This window comes from Belonocnema kinseyi, chromosome 7, assembly GCF_010883055.1.
Source record: "Belonocnema kinseyi isolate 2016_QV_RU_SX_M_011 chromosome 7, B_treatae_v1, whole genome shotgun sequence".
NCBI classification, from domain to species: Eukaryota; Metazoa; Arthropoda; class Insecta; order Hymenoptera; family Cynipidae; genus Belonocnema; species Belonocnema kinseyi.
This window is the reverse complement of record NC_046663.1, coordinates 31,237,651-31,258,676: the sequence shown is the minus strand read 5'-3', so window position 1 is coordinate 31,258,676 and position 21,026 is coordinate 31,237,651. Positions and strand designations below refer to the sequence as shown.

Genomic DNA, 21,026 nt, shown 5'->3' with positions numbered 1-21,026 from the left:
TTCATTTTTAGTTGAAAATTCAATTATTCTAGTTAAAGATTCATCATTTTAGTTAAAAAATCATCTTTTCTGTTTAAAATTAAACTATTCCAGTCGAAGATACATTATTTAAGTAAAAAATTCATCACATGTTTGCAAATATGTAGTCGAATTTTCAATAAAAAAAAAAATTTTCAAAAACTGAATTGAAGTTCAAACCAAAAAGATGAATTTTCAACTAAAATTATAATGTTTAAAAAAAATTGTTTAACTAAATGGTTCAACCTTCAACAAAGAAGTAGGAATTTTCACCAAAAAGTTTAATTTTCGACCCAAAAAGATGAATTTGAACAAAATACTAATATTTTCAACAAAATAATTAATTTTCAACGAAATATTTTAATTTTTGGGAAAGAAAAAACAAATAAAATCCTTAACAAAGAATGTAGCTGGCCAATATCCGGAAACTTTATCTTCCCGGAATGGTTGTTATCCAGTTGCCAATTTCTTCTCGTCCAGGAGTACGTTCGTCTTCTCAGCACTTGGTGCGAATGGAACAGCGCCTCGCGAAAATTCATCCTCGCCGTGGCGCTCCTGGAAATGGGTGAACCCCAAAAGGCCTGCGATCAATTTCTTCGAGCCTCAAATGGCGTCTTGACCGATTCTTTTCTGGCCGAGACTTTCCTAGAGTCGAGTGCAACCTCCGAGAACAATGCTTTGATCAATTATTACCTGAAAGTGATCGAACTCTTTGAGCAGCATAACGCTGCTGATTGTGTGATTGAACTCGCCGAAACGGCGATTGCGATAGCTGATAAAAATGATCCAAATTTGCCGACTCTGCACTCGATAGTTTTCGCACAACATCTGAATTTGGAACATCATGTGGAGGCTTATCATTGCTTAAATTCGAATCCAGACTCTGCTAGACGAGTTGACTGTTTGCGGCAACTTGTGGTGACTTTGTTTGAGAGGAAGAAGTTGATTGATCTTGTTTTATTCCCGTATGTGGACATGTATGAGGATTTGGAGAGGATTGTGGAAGGCAGAGCGAGAAGTGTTGACCTCATGGAGAACAATTATTACAATTTCTTGTATAGTTTTCATGTGAACAAAGGAAATTTGAGGAAAGGTATTTATTTTTTTTTATTTTATAATTCTTTTAAATGTTAATGAAATTTAATATATCCTATCTGGACAAACTGGAATTGTCAGAGAATTTTTACATACCTGGAAAAAAGTGGAAATTGCAGGAATTTATTTCGAAAGCGTGCTTAAATTTTGTTAAATTGCAATCTAAAATTGAGTAACTATGATTCTTTATTTGAAAAGTAGGTTTATATTAGTGTATTTAACTATTGTGCTGAAAATTCGTTTTTTTTTTGGGTTGAAATTAATTTTTTTAAATAAAAATTTAACTACTATGTCAATTGAATATTCTATTATTTTAGTTAAAAATTCATCTCTTAGATTGAACATTAATTTTTGTAACTAAAAATTTAATTTTTCAATTTTTGGATAAAAATTTCTACTTTTTAGTTAAATTTTTTTTATTAGAAATTAATAGCCTTGGTAGAAAAGTCACCGTCTTGACTAAAGATTCAACTATTCCAGTTGAAGATACATTTTTTGAGTAAATAATTCACCGCCTGCTTTGAAAATGCAACTTTTTTTTTAATTCTTTTTTTGTGTTCGAAATTAATTTTCTTGGTTCAAAATTAATCTTTTTGTTTGTAAATTAGATTTTTTTTAACTGAAAATTTTACTATTCTATTTTTGGTTAAAAATTGATGTTTTTAGTTCATAATTCAACTATTTTGTTGAAATTTTGTCTTTTTTTTATAGTTGAAAATTGAATTATTTTGATTAAAGATTCATCATTTTACTTGAAAATTCGTCTTTTTTGGTAGAAATTAATTTTCTAGTTTGAAAATTAATTTTTTTATTGAAAACTTAAATATTCAATTTTCTTTCTTTTATTATTATAATCATGTTTTAAACGAAAATTGAACTACTATGTCAATTGAATATTCTATTATTTTAGTTAAAAATTCATCTCTTAGATTGTACATTAATTTTTGTAACTAAAAATTTAATTTTTCAGTTTTTGGATAAAAATTTCTACTTTTTAGTTGAATTTTTTTTTATTAGAAATTAATAGCCTTGTGGAAAAGTCACCTTCTTGACTTAAGATTCAACTATTCCAGTTGAAGATACATTATTTGAGTAAAAAATTCACCACATGTTTTGAAAATGTAACTTTTTTTTTAATTCTTTTTTTGTGTTCGAAATTAATTTCCTTGTTTCGAAATTAATCTTTTTGGTTGACAATTCAAGTTGTTTTTTTAAATCTATTTTTTTTATTATAGAAATTAATCTTTTTGGTTGAAAATTAGATCTTTTTTTTAACTGAAAATTTTACTATTCTATTTTTGGTTAAAAATTGATGTTTTTAGTTTAAAATTCTACTATTTTGTTGAAATTTTGTCTTTTTTAGTTGAATACCACCAGTTTTCTTGAAACAGTTGTTTTTTTCAAATAGATTCTTTTTGGAAATTATTTTTGTTTTAACTGAAAATTTAATTATCTAATTTTTGTTTGACACTTTATCTTTTTTAATTGAAAGTTAATGCATTTTGTGGAAAATTCGTCCTTTGGTAGAAATTAATCTTCTTGGTTGAAAATTGAATTATTCTGTTTAAAGATTCGTTATTTTACTTGAAAATTCCTCTTTTTTGGTAGAAATTAATTTTCTAGTTTGAAAATAATTTTTTTTATTGAAATCTTAAATATTCAATTTTCTTTCTTTTATTATTATAATAATTTTTTTACTAAAAATTCAACTACTATGTCAATTGAATATTCTATTATTTAAGTTAAAAATTCATCTCTTTGATTCCAGTTGAAGATACATTATTTGAGTAAAAAATTCACCACCTGTTTTGAAAATGCAACTTGTTTTTTGAAAATTGGTTATTTTTTGTTTGCAAATGTAAACTATAACTGTAAAGATAATGTAAACTATATTTTTTTTAGATGAAAGTATATACATTTTGTTGAAAATTCTTTTTTTTGTGTTCGAAATTAATTTTCGTGGTTCAAAATTAATTTTTTTGGTTGACAATTAGAGTTGTTTTTTTTAAATCTATTTTTTTTATTTTAGAAATAATTTTTGGTTGAAAATTAGATCTTTTTTAACTGAAAATTTTACTATTCTATTTTTGGTTAAAAATTGCTGCTTTTAGTTCAAAATTCTACTATTTTCTTGAAATTTTGTCTTCTTTTAGTTGAATACCACTAGTTTTTGAAACAGTAAATATTTTTTTCAAATAGATTCTTTTTTTTTGTTGGAAATTATTTTTTTTTAACTGAAAATTTAATTATCCAATTTTTGTTTGACACTTTATCTTTTTTAATTGACAGTTCATGCATTTTGTGGAAAATTTTTTGAAAATTAGTTTGACCTGAAAATGAAATTGTCGAAGAATTATCTTATTTGTCAATTGAAAATTCGTCTTTTTTCGTATAAATTAATTTTCTAGTTTGAAAATTAATTTTTTTTATTGAAAACTTAAATATTCGATTTTCTTTCTTTTATTATAATAATAATTTTTTTACTGAAAATGTAACTACTATTACAATTGAATATTGTATTATTTCAGATAAAAATTCATCTTTTTTGGTTAAAAAATTTTTTTAACTGCAAATTTACCTATCAATTTTTTTTAACAACTAAATTTTTTTAGTTAAAAATTCGTTTTTTCTGTTTAAAATTCAACTATTCTAATTTAAGATATATTATTTCAGTTAAAAATTCATCACTTTGTTTAAAAATGCACCTTTTTAAAAAATTGGTTCTTTTTTCTGGTTGCATATTATTATTTTTTTTTTAAAATACATGTCTTTGGATCTTTTTTAGTTAAAAATGTATGTATTTTTTTTGTGATATTCGTATTTTTTGGTGAAAAATAATATTGTTTTGAAATTCAACCATTCCGGTTAAATATTCATCATTTTAGTTTAAAATTCATCTATTTGGTCGAACATTAATTTTTTAACTGTTTATGAACTATTCATTTTTTGTTTGACAATTTATATTTTTTATTTGAAAGTTTATACATTTCTTTAAATTTTTTTGTGTTAGAAATTCATTTTCTTGCTTCAAAATTCATATTTTTGTTTGGAAATTGAAGTTTTTTTTTTGTTGAAATGTATTTTTTTTTTGTAAAAATTAATCTTCTATGTTGAATTTTTTTTTTACTGAAAAATTGATGTTTCCAGTTAAAAATTCAACTATTATGTTGAAATTTTGTGTTTTTTAGTTGAATAGCGTCAGTTTGTTTGAAACAGTGACTCTTTTTTTAGAAAGGCTATTTTTTTAGTTGAAAATTATATATTTCTTAAGCTGAAAATTTAATTATTCAATTTTTGTTTGACAATTTATCTTTTTTAGTTGAAAATTCGTCTTTTGGTAGAAATTAATCCTCGTGGTTGAAAATTAAATTATTCTGATTAACAATTCATCATTTTAGTTAAAAAAAACCATCACTTTGTTTGAAAATGTAACTATTATTTTGAAAATTACTTTGATCGAAAAATGAAAATGTTCAAAAAATATGTTTTTAAATGGAAAATTCGTTATTTTTTATGGAAATTAGATTTCTTTGTTGAATATTTATCTTTTTGTTTTGTAATTCAATTCTTCCAGTTATAGATTCATAATGTTAGTTGAAAATTCAGGTATTTTTTTTTATATTGGTCTTTTCTTGTAAAAAATTATTTTTATAGATGAAAATCCATTTCTTTGTCTAAAAATTATATATATATATATTTTAAAATCTTTTTTGTTAGAAATTAAATTTCTTGGTTCAAAATTCTTGTTTTTGTTTGGAAATTGAAGTTTTTTTTTGTTAAAATGTATTTTTTTTGTAGAAATTAATTTTCTTTTTAAAATTTTTTTTGCTGACAAATTTATGTTTCCCGTTCAAAGTTCCACTATTTTGTTGAAATGTTGTCTGTTTCAGTTGAATACTATCAGTTTCTTTGAAACTGTGACTATTTTTTAGAGAGGTTATTTTTTTACTTGAAAATTAAATTTTTTTAAACTGAAAATTTAATGATTTAATTTTTGTTTTACGCTTTATCTTTTTTAGTTGCAAGTTCGTCTTTTGGTAGAAATGAATCCTCTTGATTGAAAAATGAATTATTCTGATTAAAAATTCATCATTTTATTTTTTTAAAACCATTACTTTGTTTAAAAATGTAACTATTTTTTTGCAATTGAATATTTCATCATCTTAGTTCAAAATTCACCTCTTTGGTTGAACATTAATTTTTAAACTGTTTATGTAACTGTTTATTTTTTGTTTGGCAATTTTTTTTAAGTGTATAATTTTTTTTATTCTTTTTTTGTGTTAGAAATTCATTTTCTTGGTTCAAAATTTATCTTTTTTTTTGTGGAAATTAATATTCTTTGTTGAAATTTTTTGTCTACTGAAAAATTGATTTTTTTAGTTTAAAATTCAACTATTTAATTGAAATTTTGTCTCTTTTAGTTGAATACCATCAGTTTGTTTGAAACAGTGATTATTTTTTTAGAGAGCTTTTTTTTACTTGAAAATTAAATTTTTTTAAACTGAAAATTTAATTATTCAATTTTTATTTGACAATTCATATTTTTTAGTTGAAAATCTGTCACTTTGTTTAAAAATGGAAGGATTTAAAAAAAATTAGTTTTACCTAAAAATGAAAGTGTTGAAAAATTATCTGTTTTTTTTTTTTTTAATTTAGAAATTCGTCTTTTTGATAGAAATTAATTTTCTTGGTTAAAAATTCACCTTTTTGTTTTGAAATTTAATTCTTCTATTTGAAGATTTATCATTTTAGTTGAAAATTCAGTTTTTTTTAAATTTGTCTTTTCTTGTAGAAATTAATCTTCGAAGTTGTAAATCCATTTCTTAGGTTAAAAAATAGTTTTGTTATTGAAAACTTAACTATTTAATTTTTGGCATAAAATTTATATTTTTAGTTGAAAACTTATCTATATTTTGTTAAAAATTTGCCTTTTCAGCTAAAAATCCAACTTTTTTGTTAATAATTCATTTTTAGTTGAAAATTCAATTATTTTTTTTTAAATTGGTTTTTTTTTTATTATTATTTCTTAACGGAAAATGTAACTGTTATCATTGAATATTCCATCATTTTAGCTCAAAATTCACCTCTTTGGTTAACATAATTTTTATTTACTGAAAAATTGATGTCTTCAGTTCAAAATTCAACTATTTTGTTGAAATTTTGTCTTTTTTAGTTTAAATTGCATTTTTTTAATTGAAAATTTAATTATTAAATTTTTTTTTGACAATTTACCTTTTTTTAGTTGAAAATTCGTCCTTTGATAGAAATTAATCCTCTTGGTTGAAAATTAAATTATTCTGATTAACAATTCATCATTTTATTGAAAAAACCATCATTTTGTTTAAAAATGTAGATATTTTTTTGAAAATTTCTTTTATCTAAAATTTAAAATGTTAAAAAATTATATATTTTTAACTGGAAAATTCGTATATTTTTGTAGAAATTTATTTTCTTTGTTGAATATTCACCTTTTTGTTTTGAAATTTCATTCTTCCAGTTATAGATTCATAATTTTAGTTGAAAATTTAGGCTTTTTTAAAATTGGTCTTTTCTTGTAACAAATTATTGTCATAGTCGAAAATTTCTACAAAAAATTACGAATTTTCCATTTAAAAACATATAATTTTTTGACATTTTCATTTTTAGATAAAAAATTATGTTCTTAAATGAAAAATTCGTATATTTTTGTAGAAGTTTATTTTCTTGGGTGAATATTCATCTTTTTGTTTTGAAATTCAATTCTTCCAGTTATAGATTCATAATTTTAGTTGAAAATTTAGGTATTTTTTTTTAAATTTGTCTTTTCTTGTACAAAATTATTTTCTTTGTTTAAAAATTAATTTTTTACTGAAAATTTAATTATTCAATTTTTATTTGACAATCTATATTTTCTAGTTGAAGATTTGCCTTTTTAAGTCGAAAATTGTGTAATTTGGTTGAAAATGTAATTACTTTGTTGATAATTTAACAGTTTAAATTGAGATATTTTCTTGAAAATTCGTTTTTTTATATTTATTTTATTAACTGAAAATTCAACATTTTTGATGAAATTTATTGTTGGAAATTCGTCTTTTCGGTTAAAAAATTCATATTTTATAGTTAAAACGTAATGTTTTTGGTTAAGAATGTAAGTGTCTGCTTGAAAATTATTCGTTTTACTTGCGATGATTCAACTATTTTGCTGAAAATTAAATGGTTTAGTTTAATTTAGAAATTTATTTTTTGGTTGAAAACTAATTTTTTAAACTGAAAATTTAAGTGTTCCATTTTTGGTTAAAAATTTATCTTCTTTAGTTGAAAATTCAATTATTTGATTAAAAGTTCATTTATTTTGTTGAAAAATAGTTATTTTTTTGTTGAAAATTTTTGATCTGTAAACGACTATTTCATTTTTGGTTAGAAATTGCTCTTTTCGGGTTGAAAATTTTACTTTTCTGGTATAAAATTAATGTTCTTGTTTGAAAATTCAACTATTCAGTTAAAAATTGATTTTGTTGGTAAAGATTCATCATTTTAATTGAACATTTATTTCAATCTTCAAAAGTTAAACTATTTTGTTGAAATTTTAATTTTTTGACTGAAAATTTAATGATTACATTTTATTGTTGAAAATTTATTTCTTTGGTAGAAAATAAAAAACATTTTCTTCAAAGTTACTGGATTCAATCAAGTTTTTATAAATTGTTGTCAATTCATTTGATTTTTTTCTAATTCGCCTTGAATTTTTAGGAATTTCATTGAATTCTTCTCTTTGATCTGAAATTCCTGTAAACTCATATTCCAGTTTTACGGAAGTCAATGCATTTTTGTTTGATTGTTTAACATTGTTTCCAATTAATTTGAATTCTTTTGAATGTAACTTAAATTTTTTCTGAAATCTTATGAATTTATTTATGTATTTGTTACCTTTTGAAGTAATATAAAGTGTAATCAATTTCTAATTGTAAATAACTTTTTCAGCCGCATCCGTGATGTATGAACAAGCAATGCGTTTGAGTCAAGAATCTCATTCTGCGCCTATAATTTCCAAACAAGCACAATGTCTCCTGGCTTGTATTAATTGTTTGAGTCTGGTGAACGATAAATACAGGTGGATCGTGAGGCCAGTTGTCGATCAGACATTCGTCGATGAGAAAAATCCGAAAAAGAAGAGAAGCATAGACGGCAAAGAAGTTTTGCATTATAAAATGAGGAGACAGGTAGAAGTTTTGGAATTAAAGGATATTCGGAAGGAATATTACATTGTGGAGGCGAGACTGAAATTGTCGAAACTTAATAACGAATTGCTTGTTGTTGCGCAAGTTGGTAAGATGATTTTTATTTTAATAATTAATAAATGCAAATCTCAGGCCTCGGACTTACGCCACTGTTGATCCTTTTTTTCAAGATGCAACTAATTACCCTTTTTTTTTTTAGAAAAAAGCTCGGTTTATTTTCCAACATTTTCTTATGGATTTTACCGAAAATCTTATAAATTTATGTAGAACGTTGCATATAATTTACAGAAGTTTCCAGACAATTCCAGTAAATTTAAAATTAGCGGCAATGCCTGGAAATGCCAGGGATTTTTTTTAAGCAATGGAATTTTTTCGAGAGCTTGCTTAATGTTTTTTTTCTTTCAATCGCAATATACAATTTTTTAACAATTATTGGTTGAAAATTGATCTTTTTCAGCTGAAAATTCAAGTATCTGGTTGAAAAACTTTGTGGAAAAATCATCAGTTTTTTTGCAAATTATTCTTTTTCTTTAATTAAAAAACTTTTCTAGTTGAAAATTCAACTAATGTTGAAATGACGTTTTTTGTTGTTATTGAATTTAACTGTTTTTGATCAAAAATAAAATCTTTATTGGTTGAATTGTCAAATATTACATTATTCGTTCCGAGTTAATCTTTTTTGGTTTAAAAACAAGCTTTTTTTTGAAAATTAGTTTTTTCTTTGGCTGAAAATTGAGCTGTTTTAGTTTAAACTTGAACTATTTTCTTGAATTTTTTAAAATTAATTTTTATTTAAACCGGGAATTTTTTGAGACCGGGAAACCCCGGAAAATGACAGTGAATTTTTTGGTTTGACCGGGAATTTTAGAAAATTATAAAAGAAAAATCTGTCCACGTTCGATTTCAACAGTTTTTAAATAATTAATTGAATTGTTATGTTTTTCAATTATGCTATTATTTAGCTTACAATGCGTAATTCAAAATTTTTTTTACTTTAAAAATTTTCCATTTAAAATTTTTATTTTTAAGCTTACATTTTTAATTAAAAAATTTTTGAAATTCTTGCTTCAAGATTTTTTTTTAAATTTAAAATATTGTTTCAGTCGAAAAAAATTCAATTTTTAACCCGTTTAATTTAAAATTTCTTTAAAAAAAAGAGATTAATTATTGAATATTTAGCAATACTTGAATTTTTATTTAAGACAAGTAAATTGAAACCAAATATTTAAAAGTAAAGAATCTTTAACTGAATTGTTTAAAATAGAAAGCCTGGAATCGTTAAAATTTCGAATAGCCTTTAAACTTTGAACGTTACAATTTTAATTGTTGTATTTGAGAAATGCTTTCATTTCTGAGTGAAAATTTTTTAATTTTGATGTATAATTTATAAAAGAACATTTGTAGAAAAAATTTGAGTAATTTTAAGAGATATTTAGGAGTTTTAAAAAGATTAAAAATTAGAATGCAAATTTTAGAAAGTTTTCTTAAAATCTGATAGAATCTTTTTTGAAAATTTTTGTTTAAATCTTTGAAAAACTTTTTAAATATTCTCTTAAAATAATTTTTCAAAATGAAAAATTATTTTTAATTCTCCTATGAATCTTAAGAACATGTTTTTATTATTTTTAAGCCTTTAAAAATTCTTGAAAAGAATCTAATTTTTTTGTTCAATTGTTATTTATACATCCAAATTGTAAGAAAATTTTCTAAAATTTACAGGATTTTCTGAAATTGTAGAAAAAATGCAATTAATTTTGACAAGTATTTCGAAGTTCTAAAAAAAAATTTCCAAAATAATTTTAAATTTAAAACAAATTTAAAAAACTTCTAGATTTCTCAAGATTTTTAAATAAAATTTTGAAGCTTTCCAAGGATATTTAAACTATTTAAAAAGAAAATAATTCAAATTCCAATATAAGAAGTGTTCAGTTAACTATTTTTCAATTTTTCAATATTTAATATTTCTAGCTTAAAATTCCTTAAAATTATATAATTTTGAAAGTTTTAAATTTCATTGATTGTTTTTTTAATTTAGAACATTGAAAATGTTAACGTGGATTTATATTTTTTATATTGAAAAATGTTAGTACCTTTAATTTTATACGCGTAAATTATTGAGCATTTTAATAAAAAAATTTGTCAATTAAAAACTTTTAAATTTCAATTACAAAAGTTCAAAAGTTAACAGTTCCACTTTGAATGCGACCTTGTAGTTGAATATTCCATTCTTTTACTTAAAAATGCATCTCTTTGGTTGAACATTAATTTTTTCAACTGAAAATTTAACTATTAAATTTTGGTTGAACAATTGTGTTTTTTAGTGAATAATTCGTTTTTTTTTTGTATAGAACCTAATCTTTTTTGTTTAAAATTCCACTATTCCAGTAAAAGAATGTCCGTATCATCTCAGTCAAAAATGCATCTCTTTGACTGAAAATTAATTTTTGTAACTGAAAATTTAACTGGTCAATTTTTGATTGACAATTTATTTATTTTTATTGAAATTTCATGTATTGTGTTAAAAATTCATATTTTTTTTTATAGAAATTAATCTTCCTTGTTGAAAATCCATGTTTTTGGTTGAAAATTCTTGTATTCCGTGTAAAGATTCATCATTATATAGTTCAAATTTATATTTTTCGTTTAAAATTGAACTATTCCAGTTGAAAATTCATCAGTTTGATTGGAAACTAATTTTTTTAAATGAAAATTAAACTATTCCAGATTAATTTTTAAACATTATTTTTTTTTTTGGTTGAGAATTTTTTTAAATTGAAAGTGTAATTATTCCAATTATTGACTTTTCCATCATCTTAGTTAAAATTGATCTCAGTGGTTTAAAATTAGATTTTTTTAACTGAAAATGTAAGTATTCAATTTTGTTGTTGACAATTTATCTTTTTTAATTACGAATTCTTTTATTTTGTAAAAAAATTTATCTTTTTTGTTGGAAAAATAATCTTAGTGGAAATTTAAACTTTTTGTTTGAAAATTCAACTATTGTAGTTGAACATTTATAATTTAAGTTAAAAATTCAACGATTTCAGTTGAAGATTCATAATTTTAGTTGAACATTCCACTCTTTATATGAAATTTAATAAAATGTTATATATAATTACTTGTTTGAAAGTTAAACTCTTTCGTTAAAGAGTTACATTATCATTTTAGTTGAAAGTTGATCTCTTTGGTTTATAATTCAACTATTCCAATATAATATTCTTCATTTTAGTTGTAAAATCATCAATTTGGCTGAAAATTAATCTTTTTTAGTTCAAAATTTACCTATTCGGTTAAATTTGTTGGAAATTCAAGATTTTTAGTACAATATCTTTGGTTGCAATTTATTTATTTTTCTGTGGAAAGTTAATTTTTTTAACTGAAAACAGAATTTCCATTTTTGATTCACAATTGATCTTTTTTAGTTCAAAATTCAACTATTTTGTTGAAGATTAATCATTTTTGTTTAAAATTCATCAGTTAGGTCGAAAATTAATTTTTTTACTAAAAATACGACTTCCATTTTTTGTCGAATTTTTATTTTGATTTCAAAATTCAAATCTTTTTTATCATTCTTGTATTTGGTTAAAATTAGTATTTTTGGATAGAAAATTAATATTCTTGGTTACAATATTTTATTGAAAATTCATACTTTTTTTTTATTGCAAATTTTTTTTCAATGTAAATTTAAATATTCGACATTTGGTTGAAAAGTCATCCTTTATAGTTGAAACTTCAATTATTTGGTTAAAAATTAATTTCTGTTTTCCAAGGTTAATTTTTTTGGTAAAAGATTAAGTTTTGTAGTTAAAAATTAATTTTATAGTGTGAAAAATTCATCATTTTTATTAAAAATGTAGTCCTTTGCTTGAAAATTGATTTATTTTGTTGAAAATTCGTCTTGTTTGTTTGAAAACATTTTTTGAATTGAATGTTTAACTATTTAAAGTTTAATTTAAATTTTATATTTTGAAAATTCAACTATTTTGTTGAAACTTCATGTATTTTGTACAAAATGAATGTTTATGGTTAAAACTCAATATTTTTGTTCGAAAATTCGTCTTTTTTTTGGTAGAAAATTAATCGTTTTAGTCTATTCGGTTTTTGGTTTAAGTTAATTTTTTTGTAGAAAATTAATGTTCCTTTTTGAAAATGCATCTATTTAGTTGAAAATTCGTCTTTTTTGGTAGGAAATTAATTTTCTTGGCTGAAAATTCATCTTTTTTGGTTATAAATGCAAAATTTAATTTAGAAATTCAATATTTTGGTTGAAAGTTAATTTTTTCGGTGAAAGATTAATCATTTTCGTAAAAAATTTATGTGTGTGACTGAAAATTTATTTATTTTGTTGAAAATTCGTATTTTAGGTAGAAAAATTATTTCCTTGGTTGGGAATTTATCTTTATGGTTAGAAATTAAACTATTTGCTTAAAATTTCAGTCTTTGAGGTAAAGATTTATAATTTTCATTGAAAATGTTTTTTTTTTTTTATTAGAAAACTCATCTTTCCTGGTTGAAAATTCATACATTTTGGTAGAGATTTGTCTTTTTTGGCAAAAAGATTTCAGAAGAATTCAGAAAAAGAACAATTTGTTTATGTTTAAAAATATTTTATTGTTTGTTTAAAATGAGTAATTATAAATCAAATAGTCGGAACTAAATAAAAAGCTAAACTTTCAACGTTACAATTTTAATTGTTCTATTTAAAGAAATTTAATTTACAAGTAAAATTGTCGAATTATGACAAAAAATTTGTAAGCTTTTTAAAAAATTGGGAATGTCTTAAAAAGAATAAAAAACATTTTCTGAAAATTCCTAGGAAAATTAAGAATGACTTTTTATTTTGAAAAATCAATTTTAATTGAATATTCAAAAAGGTTTAAAAACATTACAAAAATTATCAAAAATGAAGCTGTAAGATTTCAAGGAAATATTTACATTTAGCAGGATTAAAAAAAATTAGGAAGAATTCAAATCATTTTAAAAGATGATTAGAAATTTGCAACAAATTTCAAAAATAATTAAAAATTTAAAAAAATGTTAAACAACACGTAGATGTTTCAAGATTTTTAAATAAAGTTTTGAAGCTTTATTAAGGATTTTTAAAATATTAAAAATAATTTAACTTAATTTAAGAAGTGTTCAGTTTATAACAAAAATGTAATCGTTATATTTTTAATATTTTTGGGATTAAATTTGATTTTAAAATATTTTCAGCTCGGGTTTTGTTACTGGATTTTTCTTCTAATATAACTATTTGATTAAATTTTCAAGATTTTCGCTTAGTTAGAAAATTTTTTTCTCTCTTTAAAATTTAGCAACTTTGTTGACCTTTTTGAAACGATTTTTTAAAACTATTTCAGTTGAATATTCATTATTTTAGTTAAAAACTCCTCTTTTTGGTTTAAAATTCAAATATTCACGTTAATTGTTCATAATTTTAGTGGAAAATTCATCAGTTGGATCAAAAAATAATTATTTTAACTAAAAATATAACTTTTATTTTTTGTTGAATGTTTTTAGTTCAAAATTTTAACTATTTAGTTGAAAATTTGTCCTCTTTAATTGAAAATGTAACCATTTCGTTAAAAATTCTTGTATTTTGTTAAAAAATTTGATTTTTTAGTAGAAAATTAATCTTTTTGTTTGCAAATTAATCCTATTGGTTAAACAATAATCTTTTTGATTGAAAATTAAAGTATTCTAGTTACAAATTCATCATTTTAGTTGAAAATTGATATTTTTTGGTTCAAAGTTCAAATATTCCTGTTTAATCTTCATAATTTTAGTAGAAAATTATCAGTTAGATCGAAAACTAATTTTTTTTATCTAAAAAATATAAATTAAATTTTTTGTTGAATTTCTTTTAGTTCAAAATTTCAACTATTTATTTGAAAATTTGTCTTCTTTAATTGAAAATTGAACTATTTTGTTGACAATTTTTTGGTAGAAAATTAATCTTTTGGTATAGAAAATAAATCTTTTTGTTTGAAAATTAATATTTTTATATAAAAATTAATCTTTTTGGTTGAAAATTAAACTATTCCAGTTACAAATTCATCATTTCAGCTGAAAATTTATATTTTTGGTTTCAAATTAAACTATTTCCGTTGATTGTTCATAATTTTAGTAGAAAATTCATCAGTTGGATCAAAAATTAATTATTTTATCTAAAAGGTATAACTGTTCCATTTTGTGTTGAATTTTTTTTCGTTCAAAATTTCAACTATTTAGTTGAAAATTTGTCTTCCTTGATTGAAAATTTAATTGTTTCGTTAAAAATTCGTATATTTTGTTGAAAATTTTTATTTTTCAGTAGAAAATTAAGCTTTTAGGTTGAAAATTAAACTATTCTAGTTACAAATTTATCATTTCAGCTGAAAATTGATATTTTTGGTTTCAAATTAAACTATTCCCGTCGATTGTTCATAATTTCAGTAAAAAATTCATCAGGTGGGTCAAAAATTAATTATTTGAACTAAAAATATAAATTCCATTTTTTAAAATGTTTTTAGTTCAAAATTTAAACTATTTAGTTGAAAATTTGTCTTTTTTTTAAAATTTAACCATTCCGTTAAAAATTCTTATTTTTTAGTAGAACATTAAGCTTTTAGGTTGAAAATTAAAGTATTCCAGTTACAAATTCATCATGTTAGTTGAAAAATGATATTTTTGGTTTAAAGTTCAACTATTCCCGTTGATTGTTCATAATTTTATTGGAAAATTCTTCAGGTAGATCGAAAATTAATTTTTTTATCTAGAAAATCGAACTGTTCCAATTTCTGTTAAATGTTTTTTAGTTGAAATTTTTTCTTCTTAGATTAAAAATTTAATCATTTTGTTAAAAATTCATGTATTTTGTTGAAAATTAGTATTCTTTAGTAGAAAATTAATATTTTAGTTTGAAAATTATTATTTTAATTTGAAAATTAATATTTTTCGTTAAAAATTAATGTATTCCAGTTACAAATCCATCGTTTTAGTTGAAGATTGATATTTTTGGTTTAGAATTTAACTATTCCCGTTGATTGTTCATAATTTTATTGGAAAATTCATCAGTTGGAGGAAAATTAATTTTTTTATCTAGAAATTCGAACTGTTCCATTTTTTTAAAAATGTTTTTTAGTTGAAAATTCAACTATTTAGTTGACAATATATCTTCTTAGATAAAAAATTTAACCATTTCGTTAAAAATTTATGTATTTTGTTGAAAATTAGTATTTTTTAGTATAAAATTAATATTTTAGTTTGAAAATTAATCTTTTTCGTTAAAAATTAATGTATTCCAATTACAAATCCATCATTTTAGTTGAAAATTTATATTTTTGGTTTAAAATTCAACTATTCCCGTTGATTGTTCATAATTTTATTGAAAAATTCATCAGTTAGATCGATAATTAATGTTTTATCTAAAAGATATAACTGTTCCATTTTTTGTTGAATTTTTTTTCGTTCAAAATTTCAACTATTTAGTTGAAAATTTGTCTTCTTTGATTGAAAATTTAACTGTTTCGTTAAAAATTCGTATATTTTGTTGAAAATTTTTATTTTTCAGTAAAAAATTAATATTTTTGGTTTAAAATTACACTATTCCCGTTGATTGCTCATAATTTTAGTGGAAAATTCATCAGGTAGATCGAAAATCAACTATTTCGTTAAAAATTAAAGTATTCCAGGTAAAAATTCATCATTTTAGTTGAAAAATATCAGCTAGATCGAATGAATGTTCAAAATGAACATCATAAATTAATATGTTACTTTTAGCTGACCGGGAAAATTGAAAAACTTGACCGGAAAACCGGGCATTTGAAATCGTCCACCCAAATGATTTAATATTTTTAAAATTGGATAAATTTGTCTACTATTTTTCAAAATTTTGATACAATCTTCACTATTTTGAATTTTTCAAATGAGACCGAAGCCTGAAAACTTTGATGAGGATTTAATAAAATAATTATGCTTGTTTAAAAACAGGTCCTGAAGAATTGATTGCCATTTTATCCAGCGTTGGATTATACATAACAGCTTTACATTTGTGTGAGCAATTCAACATGTGCAAAAGCTGCGTATTAGAAAGTTTAGCTTCGCAATGTGTGAGGCTAAGTCAGCAAGATGATCCTAAAGCCTGGGATTGGCTCATTCTAAACGATGTTTTTGGTTCGTTTTTTTTCCCTGCTAAACCAAACGCTCCTGTTTAAATTTTATTATTTCTTCAATATTTATTAGTAACACTTTTTCTTTTCAGATATAAGTTTATCGGCTACGAACGTGGCGAATATTTCTTGGAAATTACTCGAGCATTTGACGCTGAAACACGAGAAAGAAAATCAGAGTGAATTGCACAAAGGTGTTGCTAGAAAACTTCTTCACCATGGAGCATTCCTGCCAGCCTGGCTATTGTCATCTTATAAGGTAGCTTCAAATTTAAATTAATTCTTTTTCCCTTTATCTCCCTTAAATTGATTTTAAAAAAATGTTTTAGAACTTTTAAATCCGAGATTTTTAATCCAATTTGCAAATCTAAGTGCTTTAATTTCTTAATATTTCGAGTAAAAATAGACTCATTTGGAACCTAATAGTTGAATTTTTAACCATAAAAATATGAATGTTCAGAAAAAATGTAAAATCTGTTATTTTATAGAAAAAAAAGAGAATTATTTTTAATCGAAAACAATTTAGTTCAACCCAGAAAGACAAATTTTTAAGAAAATAGTCACATTTATATGAAGCAAAGAAATCGATTTTGAACAAAAATTGTGAATCTTCAACTAAAGAAGATTTTTTAATCAAATATTTGAATTTTTTTCGAAAATATTTGAAATTGTTCTAAAATTGTTAAGTTATCAAGAAAAAAAATTTCTTCAAAACAGTTTAATTTTGAACCCGAAAATGTACATTTTTCAACAAGAAAGTTAATTTTTAACAAGAAAAAAGATGAATTTTTAACAAAATGGTTCAATTTTGAACCAAAGCGATGAATCTTCAACCAAGAAAGAATTCTCAGCCTAGAGGGAACATTTTTTTAACGAAATTGTTGAATTGTCAAGCCAAACAGACGTATTTTTTTCAAAACAGTAAAATTTTCAACTAGATCTTTTATTTTTCTCTAAAATTGTTGAATTTTCAAGTCAAATCGACGATTGTTTTACAAAATAGTTGAATTTTTAACCAGGAAATATGAATTTGGAACAAACAAGTTCCAATCAACTACTAAATTTTTTTTGCAAATTTATTTCTTTGTAATGAAATTATTTGTTTGAAAGTTTAACTCTTGGTTTGAAAATTAATTTTTGTTGTTAAAGATTCACAATTTTAAATTAAAATTTTGTCTCTTTGAGTGAAAAATGACCTATATTGTTGACAATTCATTTTTTCTTTGGCTGAAAATTATTTTTTTGTGTGAATAATTTAATTTTTCCAATTGAAACTTTTAACTATTTTGTCGAACATTTAAAAAAATTAATTTCCCTCTCGCACTCAAACTCTGATTAAGCATTAATTTTATTGACTAAAAATTTAACTATTTAATTTTTTGTTGAAAAATTCGTCTTTTTGATGTATATTATTCTTCTGGGTTGGAAATTTCTTTTTTGGTTTAAGATTCAATTATTACAGTTGAATATTCATAATTTTATTTAAAACTTCATCACTTTGTTGGAAAATGTAACTAATTTTTCGAAAAGTATTTTTAAACAATTTTTTTTAAAACTGAAAATCTAACTATATACTATTCTAATTAAATATTCCATAAGTTTAGTTGAAAATACATCTCTTTGGTATAAAATTAATTTTTTTAGTTTAAAATTTTTCTTTTTAGTTCAAAATTCGACTATTTCGCAGAAAACTTGTCTTGTGGTTTAAAATTGAATTATTGCAGTAAAAGATTCATCATTTAGTTGAAAATACATCTTTTTTATTTAAAATTTAACTATTTCAGGTGAAGATTCATCTTTTTAGTTAAAAATTTATCACTTTGTTTAAAAATGAAACTATTTTTCAAACTAGTTTTTTTTTAATCTATTTTTTTTCAAACTAAAAATGAAAGTATTCCAATTGAATATTTCATGATTTTATTTTTAAAATCATCTCTTTGTCTGAACTGTCAACTGAAAATTTATGTATTATTTAATTTTCGGTTAACAATTTATATTTTTTAATTTGAAATTCATCTATTTTTTTGAAAATTTGCATTTTTTAAAGAAGTTAACCCTTTTGTTTTTTTTGTTATAAATTTTCTTTAAACTTAAAATGTAACAATTTATCTTTTGTAGTTGTAGTTGAAAATTCATCTATTTTGTTACAAAATTTTCTTTTTTGATAGAAATTAACCCTATTGGTAGAAAATTATTTTTTTTTGGTTTAAAATCCAACTATTTCAGTTGAAGATTAATATTTTAGTCTGAAATTCATCACTTTCGTTAAGAATTCATTTCTTCTTTTTTTTTGAAATAGAAATATTTAGTTAAAAATTAATTTATTATAGAAAATTCATGTTTTGGGTTGAAAATTCCACTATTTGGTAAAAAATTCATATTTTTTATTGAAAATTCAACTACTTAGTTGGAAGTGGAACTACTTTGTTAAAAAATGATTTATTTCGTTGATGATTCATAATTTTAGTTAAGAAACCTTTTTTTTTATTCAAAATTTAATAATTTTGTTGAAAATTCGAATCTGTGGGAGAATATTTAAGCTTCTTGTTGACTTATTCCACTTTTTTGTTGAAATTTGTTTTACAATTTCGAATATTTGGTTGAAAATTCCAGTATTTAATTAAAAATTCATATTTTTGTTGAAAATATACTTTTCTAACTCCAAACTTAACTATTCTAGTTTTGGTTTATAAATGTATCTTAGTTGAAAATTTATATATTTTGTTGAAAATTCGCTTTATTTAAAATTTATTTTACTAAATGAACATTTTAATTTTTGGTATACAATTTATCTTTTTCGTTGAAAATTAATGTATTTGGTTAAAAATGAAATTTTTGTAGTTGAAGATTTATCACTTTATTTAAAAATTCATTTGAACTATTCCAGTTTTTGTAGAAAATTTACCTATTTTGAAAGAAATGTAATGTTTTTCGATAAAGAATGTTCTGTTTGCTGAAGAAATTAAAATTTTTTTTTTTTTATGAATTCGTTTCTTCGGTTTAAAAAATTCGTATTTTTTTTAAATAGAAAATTCATTTATTGGATTGAAAATTCATCAATATTATTAAAGATTAATTTATTTAGCAGAAAAATTGTTTCTCTTTAGTTCAAAATTAATTTTTTTAATATAATGTAATATATAAAATACTGAAAAATGCATTCAAATAACTTGCAAGGTTTTAAAATTCCTTTAAAATAATTAAATCATTGAAAATCTGATAAAATCCATCCCTTATCTTCTTAAATTATGGAAAATTGTTTACAACCACGTGACAAAATTTTCAAATTCCTCAAACTCGTTAAAATTATTGAAAATAATTTGAAGTGTTTTAAATATCTTGAAAATGGTTTGGGATGTTTTTAAATACCCTAAAATATTTCAAATTCTCTTAAATATTTCGAAATTATTGAAATAAATTAAAAATGCCGTGGCATTATAAAATTCTATAAAAGTCGAACATATTCTTATGCTCGTGTGGACAAAAATCCTATATATAAAAACTCGTAACCTCCATTAGTAGCGGATGGGCGCTGAATCTTACAATGGTCAAGTTAATCACGTATTTTATGGCGACTGGCGACACCTTTCTTCAACGTATAAAATTAATCGAAATAAAAAACTAGATTTCTTCTTTTGTCGATCGCTGATAATTATTTCCATTTTGTGTCTTTTTATTTTCATTTTCAATAACAGCTGTTATTGTTAATTATTATCAAGTATTAATTAATTATTATTAATTATTTTTTTTATTATCATGCACAATATTTAAATTTGTTTCTCATAATTCTTCAATAATTACATTAAATTACTGAACATACTTTTTACCAGAATGTGGTTTATTCAACGTTACAGGAGTGAAAATTGAAAGTTTATGTTAAAATCTAATTATTTTTTAATAATATAAAATAATATTAAATTAATAGATATATTGTGAAGTAATTAAGGTTATTAATATTATGTTATAAATTATGATGAAAAATGTTATTTGAATATAAAGTTATCATAAACTAAATTAGAATTAAATAAATTTATTATTTTCATGTTCTAATTATCTTAATGATTTAATGGTAAAAATAACTATATTAATTTTAAATTTTACATGAGCGAGTCATTACAAAATTTTTTTTGAATGTTTTAGTCATAATAATAAAATATTTAGTTTTATATTTGCAAATTATAAAACTTAATAATATCAAGTTATACATCCGGTTAATTTTTTATAATAATATTATATTTATATTTTATACTTTAAAATTATGTACAAAATATAAATTAAATATAATTTTAATACATTGTTAATTGGTTTATTCAATGTTATAGGAATAATTATTTAAAGTTTATCTTAAAATTTAATTGTTTGAAATAATATAAACGATTATTAAATTAATAGATATATTGTGAAATCATTAAGTTTAATAATACTATTATATAAATTATAATTAAAATTTTGATTGAAACATATATTCATGTTTTAATTATGTTAATGATTTAATGTTAAAAAACTTTTCATTTATAGATTAAAATTAAATAATACCGTATTTTTA

The 21,026-nt window shown here is 21.9% G+C and overlaps 1 protein-coding gene across 1 annotated transcript in view; it reads left to right on the top strand.

Annotated features, from left to right (window-relative positions):
- The window catches only part of LOC117175787 (nuclear pore complex protein Nup160 homolog), a 57,704-nt gene that overhangs the window by 28,912 nt on the left and 7,766 nt on the right, over positions 1 to 21,026 (top strand). The window contains exons 7-10 of the mRNA XM_033365525.1: positions 429 to 1,111; positions 8,074 to 8,418; positions 16,302 to 16,484; positions 16,573 to 16,739. Of these exons, the coding sequence (XP_033221416.1) occupies positions 429 to 1,111; positions 8,074 to 8,418; positions 16,302 to 16,484; positions 16,573 to 16,739 (1,378 nt within the window). The remainder of the gene's footprint in view (positions 1 to 428; positions 1,112 to 8,073; positions 8,419 to 16,301; positions 16,485 to 16,572; positions 16,740 to 21,026) is intronic.